General features: G+C 34.6%; 1 protein-coding gene across 1 annotated transcript in view; it reads left to right on the plus strand.

The window, feature by feature from the left end:
- Positions 1-5,594, plus strand: part of MED23 (mediator complex subunit 23) — a 7,406-nt gene extending 1,812 nt beyond the window's left edge. The window contains exons 6-12 of the mRNA XM_018455461.1: positions 203-490; positions 689-2,834; positions 3,252-3,491; positions 4,169-4,328; positions 4,453-4,740; positions 4,923-5,129; positions 5,365-5,594. Coding sequence (XP_018310963.1) covers positions 203-490; positions 689-2,834; positions 3,252-3,491; positions 4,169-4,328; positions 4,453-4,740; positions 4,923-5,129; positions 5,365-5,503 — 3,468 coding nt within the window. The 3' untranslated portion in view covers positions 5,504-5,594. The remainder of the gene's footprint in view (positions 1-202; positions 491-688; positions 2,835-3,251; positions 3,492-4,168; positions 4,329-4,452; positions 4,741-4,922; positions 5,130-5,364) is intronic.
- The last annotated feature ends 1,235 nt before the right edge of the window (positions 5,595-6,829 follow it).

The raw sequence follows: 6,829 nt of genomic DNA on the forward strand, positions 1-6,829 counted from the left end.
GAGCATATGTCTATAGGACTTTTTTTCTTAGTTTTTTACTCCTCTACACGCTCCCGAAGTTTTGCGATTTAATTTGGAAACACCCTGTATATATATATAATATATATATGTATGTAATGTAAAACGTTACGTTTAATGGTTTTGTGAAAAAAGTGTCTCCTTTGCTGTTTAATTCTGTTTTTTTTCATTATGCATTTTTTAGAAACTAGCAAAACTGCTCTCCGATTTTGTCGAAAGTTTTCGTCACACCGCGCAAATGGTATCTATAGTCGGTCACTCAAAGATGTTACCAGTGGTTGAGCACACAGGATATGCGGATTATTTGATTAATCCTTGGTTATTAGATCCCACTACATTGAAGTTTTCTTTGAAGGGAAATCTACCTTACGATCCGGATTTACTTAAGCCTCAGACAGAATTACTTAGATATGTTTTGGAGCAGCCATATAGTAGAGATATGGTCTGTTCGATGCTTGGTTTACAGAAACAGGTAAGACGAAATTAGAGCGCATGAAACATGAAAATTAATGGAATATAAGAATTATTAAGAGACAGAAACAAAGTTATAATCCGGATATGTAATAACATAAATATTCATGTTAGCTTTTATCATTAGTTTTGCATGACTGAAATTATATCGTTTATACATCAGAAGATATTTTAACTCTTTATATTTTTATTTATATAGCACAAGCAACGATGCGTCGTCTTGGAAGAACAACTTGTTGAACTCGTGATACTCGCGATGGAACGATCTGAAAATGAAACTCTACCAGCAGAAGGAATGGATGGAACAGTAGCCAATCATTGGGTATGGCTGCACCTATCTTCACAACTTATTTATTTTATTCTCTTCCAATTTGCCTGTTTTCCGAGTATTGTTATGGCGATACACGATAAATTAGCGGGCAGAGAATTGAGGAAGGGTAGAGACCATTTGATGTGGGTTCTTCTACAGTTCATCTCGGGAAGTATTCAACGAAATCCACTATCGAATTTCTTGCCCGTGCTGAAACTGTACGATCTTCTCTATCCGGAAAAAGAACCTCTGCCTGTCCCAGATTATACACAAGCTCTGTGCACTCATCAGATGGCGATAACGTGCATATGGATACATTTACTGAAAAAGGCTCAGACCGAACCCGGTACTAACATTCACAGACCCATACCGCACACGTTGAAAGTCCACCATGAATTCCTGCAGCATTTAGTCATGCCAAATGCTTCTCTCTGTATGGGTTCGGATTATCGCATTGCACTTTTGTGCAATGCATACTCGACGAACCAGGAGTATTTTAGCAGACCGATGGCTGCATTGGTGGATACCATCCTGGGTACGCAAAAGAATCAGCAACAGCAACCTTTACAGAATTTACAGAATAATGCAGCATTAGCGAATGGTCCAACGACGCCACTTTCAATGTCTATTTTGGACTCTTTAACTGTACACTCCAAGATGAGCTTAATTCACAGCATTGTCACCCATGTCATCAAATTAGCACAGTCAAAAAGCAACATGGCATTGGCACCAGCATTAGTCGAAACTTATAGCAGACTACTGGTATACACAGAAATCGAGAGTCTCGGTATCAAAGGATTTATTAGCCAATTGTTGCCGACAGTGTTTAAATCGCATGCGTGGGGAACTTTATACACGTTGTTGGAAATGTTCAGCTACAGGATGCACCATATTCAACCACATTACAGAGTGCAGTTGCTGTCGCATCTCCACAGTCTTGCAGCAGTACCACAGACTAATCAAACGCAACTTCATTTGTGTGTTGAAAGCACAGCTTTACGACTCATTACCGGATTGGGCTCTGCGGAAGTACAACCACAGCTGTCTAGGTTCCTATCCGAGCCAAAAACTCTCGTGTCTGCGGAATCAGAAGAACTTAATCGAGCGTTAGTATTGACACTAGCACGATCCATGCATGTAACTGGCACCGGCGCCGACAGTCTCAGTGGCACGTGGTGCAAAGAATTGCTGAACACCATCATGCAAAATACGCCGCATTCTTGGGCTAATCACACTCTTCAGTGTTTCCCGCCGGTATTGAGCGAATTTTTCCAGCAGAACAGCGTAGCGAAAGAGAACAAACAACAGATAAAAAAGGCGGTCGAGGAAGAATATAGGAATTGGGCATCCATGAACAATGAGAATGACATTATTGCGCATTTCTCTGTACCTGGTACGCCACCTTTATTCCTGTGCCTTCTATGGAAAATGATACTCGAGACGGATCGCATTAGTCCTATCGCGTACAAAATTCTCGAGAGAATAGGCGCCAGAGCGCTGTCAGCTCATCTTAGGAAATTCTGCGATTATCTTGTGTTTGAATTTGCCAATAGTGTCGGCGGCCAGCATGTCAACAAATGCGTGGACACTATTAATGACATGATATGGAAATACAACATAGTAACCATTGACAGACTTGTGCTTTGTTTAGCTTTAAGAACCCAAGAGGGTAATGAAGCACAAGTGTGCTTCTTCATCATACAATTGTTGTTATTGAAAGCGGCTGAATTTAGAAATCGGGTACAAGAATTTGTGAAAGAGAACTCGCCAGAGCATTGGAAACAATCAAATTGGCATGAGAAGCATCTCGCTTTTCACAGAAAATTCCCAGAAAAGTTTGCACCGGAAGGTATTATGGAACAAACTAGTGGGGGGCCCAGCCAGTATCAAAATCTGCCCGTGTACTTCGGGAATGTATGTCTTCGCTTCTTACCAGTTTTCGACATAGTAGTGCACCGATATCTGGAGATACCACCTGTTATCAAGAGTTTGGAAATATTATTGGAACATCTAGGCTGTTTGTACAAATTTCATGGTATGTAATAAAACTATCAATTCTCACTAGATGGAAAGAAAAAATCTTCTTCTATCATGTAATATAATACTTGTATATATATATATATATATTTATTTATTTAGTGTTTCTAAAACGAGTTACAATTTGATTACTACGCAATCTCATATTTTTTCATAAAGAAATTTGTAATTCTCCAGCTTTTATAAACTAAAACATATATATGGGATGAGATTGGATCGAACCGAGACTTTGAATATGAATCGATCATTATCCCATACAAAATGATGTAAAAAAAAGATACACAAATTAATTCTTAAAATTTAGTGTTGGAACGTATTCTCTTTTTCTTCAATAAAAATGCAACTAGAGAGAAAGTAGATTTCTTTCGACGAATTGATTAAACCTTATTTGATTGAAGGCAATTATGATTTTCAGATCGACCAGTTACGTATCTTTACAATACGTTACATTATTACGAAAAGAAGTTGCGAGATCGGCCGTTGTTAAAACGTCGACTGGTATCCGCTGTTTTGGGATCATTACGGGAAATAAGAGCGCCAGGATGGGCTCTTTCGGAGGCTTATCAAATGTATATGACACGTTTCAATGACGATGCAGTTTCATGGGTACCAGAGTTGGATTATTACATTCGACTGGTTCAAAGAATTGTAGAAAGTAAGACAACCAAAGTTTTATTATATAACAATTCATATTTTTGTTCGCTATTACGATTGTGTTTCTATAAATTAGTACTGATGAAAAAATTTCGTTGAAATTTCATGTTTTGGAATATTTCAGCGAAATTGTTGAAAATTTGCTGAATTTTTTAATATATTATTTCATTGAAATTTCACTGAAATTTCACTGAAAGTGAATCTTTCAGTTAATATACTAAAAAATCGTTGAAACTGAACTGAAATTACTCTGAAATTTCTCTGAAATTTTTGCTGGAATTTTGCTGAAATCACTGAAATTAAATTGAAATTTTTGTGAAATGTTGAAATTTTACCGAAAAGTGTTCCAAAACATGGAATAATTTCAACGAAATTTTTCCACCAGGGTAAAGATGTGTAAATTATTATATAGTCTTAGAATTCTTTTTGAATGAAAATAAATCGGAGCTTTGAATAAAGGATTAAACGAACAATAAACTTTGTTAGTTACAATATATTTATTAAAAATTAAGATATATAATAAGAAACAAATGCTAAATTCTTTCTCCGTTCATAAATTTCTTGATAGATTTTGAAACTTTTCTTTAAACAAAAGGCAATCCACGGATTATACCTATCAGAAGTTACTTATTTTATTAATTTAATAGTCGTGTGTGTATGTGTGTGTGTGTATTAAAGCAATGTCCGGCACGGCTCACTTCCCTGCTACCGATTGGAGATTCAACGAATTCCCAAATCCAGCAGCGCATGCATTGTATGTGACTTGTGTCGAACTCATGGCTCTTCCAGTTGCTCCAGATGCGGTGGCTAACTTCCTACTGGACGTTGTCGCTAAAGGGTACCATTTTTCTTATCTTAAAATTTGCATATGGGATTTACAATTCTACTGTTCTAGAACACAACAAAAACTGCTTGTAATTTTGTATAATTTTAATTTTATTATTTATCTCATTCACACACAGATATACTGTTGTTCCATCAGACGAGATACATTTATGGATAAATTGTGTTGGATTATTACTGGCGGCGTTACCCGAATGTTATTGGTCAGCGTTGCACAAACGTTTGCTGGAGACTATCAGCAGCCCCGGCTTGATCAATTGGCAATACAATAACTTGACTCCGTTTCAAATGTTTAACTTCAACATCACGCATAATAGTCTATTAGAAAACAAGTATAGCTACATGCTTGCACTGGCACATTCCGTGTGGCATCATGCAGGTGTAGGACAGATCACAACGATGCCTCAGTAAGTTGTAATTATATAAATATATATTTATAAATAATATAATAAATTATAATATATAGTATATAATTTTGTTTACCATATATAAAAGAAAATTGAGACAAAATCGACACTTAAAAATAGAAATTTTATTATATTTAATATTTATTTTTGTTATAAATCAATAATAAATAATTGCCTTTTAGATTTATCAAGGAGAAACTTCAGCCAGTTGTAAGTAGCGAGGAACAATTAATATACGCCTGTCATCTAATCGGCCCTACTTTGGCGAGATTTAATGCAGAGCGACCGCATTGTGTAGTCGAACTCGCAGTCTGCCTGTACGAAATGCTGGAACGAGTTGATCACACTCAAACTACCTTGAATTACATGGATTCAATTTGCGATTTATTGTATCCTTTATATATGACTTTAAGTTTTTTTTTTTTAATTTGGAAACAATTTTCGATAATTTTTTAAAATTATTTTATTTTTAATCTATCACCGAAAGATTAAACGTTAAATACAAAGATATAAATTCGAATAGCCTATAGAAATTAATTTGAAAGTATTTTACTCTCTAATGTGTTTATCGAAAGAGACTTTTATACAGGTACCCATTTATATTTTCCTTAATAATCGCGACAGGTATCATATCAAGTACATGTTCGTCGGTGATATGACCAAAAATGAGGTGGAATGTATTATACGAAGACTAAGGCCGGCATTGCAGATGAGACTGCGTTTCATCGCTCACATAAACATTGACGAGATCCATACATCCTAAGACATAGCTACTCAGATACGACGTGTAATTTAGCTTCTCGGAACGGATGCCAGTCTAGTAGAGTCCGACCGAAACTTTATCGAAACTGAAAACGAACACTTATTACGTATCGATTTCGACTGAAACCATATAGCTCTTCTCTTCATAAATATTAATTTTAATATGTGTAATTATTGTTTCAATAATTAAATTATGATATTTATAAAAAAGAAGTACTTATATTCTTTGGCCAAAATTGACACAACCGAAATTTCGGTTTCGGCCGAAATTTAATTATTGTTTCAATAAATTATGATATTTATGAAGAAAAAGTATATGATATATGGGCATACATAGGTCAAACGTTATTTTTCAGTTACTTTGTATTTTTTATACTTTGTATTTTATAAACAATTTGATGACAATGTTGCAATTTTTTATAACGGTAACGCTAATTAACTAAACGCTAAGGTTGTACTAAAATTAGAAAACTTACTTTGAAAAGTAACTTGTCACCAGAATTGGCAACGTTACTCCATAAAAATAACTGTTTACCGTTACCGATACTCAAAATGTAACGAATCGTTACTTTTTCGTTACTCTTTTTGCTTGATGCTAACAAAAATATTATAGCGTTTTTCATTGGCAAAATTCAATGCACATTAAAGCTGTTGTACACTACTCTAATCGAAATGTAAAAATGAAATATCTCAATTAATATGATGTCCAAAGAGCATTTTATCTAATTTAAAAATTTTCAATACATTTTATTATGCTATTTTATCAAATAGCATAATAAAATGTATTGAAGACTTTTTTCGCGGTTTTTTTTTTTATCGCGTTTCTATATTTTTATTAAACATATCGTACACATTTGCGTCGATTTGTGTGTACGGATTTAAATTGTACTGAGTGCATACTAGTTCTGTCAATGAAAAACGTTACTATATGCAGATTTTTGCGATAAATATTCTGAAGAAAAGTCAGAATTCTATCTTTTGGTAGAGGAATAAAGCTCAAAAATTTATATATATATATAAAATATATATACACGGTTTATTTACGTCTAAAACTTTGTGGCAGTTGCTAGAAATAAAGTAACGATAAAAGTAACTAGTGAAATCGTTACCATTATCCCAAAAATGTAACGTCGTTACTCATTCGTTACCGAAAAAAGTAACTTGTAACGGTAATGACGTTACAAATAACGCGTTATTTGCCAACCCTGCTTGTCACTATTACGCGTTACACTGAAAAAGTTATAAGTATAACGAGTAACGCGTAACATTACTCGTTACTAAAAAGTAACGCATTCCAAATTAGGAGTTATTTTTTTCAGTAACGAAT

The sequence above is a fragment of the Mycetomoellerius zeteki genome, unplaced genomic scaffold, assembly GCF_001594055.1.
Source record: "Mycetomoellerius zeteki isolate Tzet28-1 unplaced genomic scaffold, Tzet1.0 scaffold48, whole genome shotgun sequence".
NCBI classification, from domain to species: domain Eukaryota; kingdom Metazoa; phylum Arthropoda; class Insecta; order Hymenoptera; family Formicidae; genus Mycetomoellerius; species Mycetomoellerius zeteki.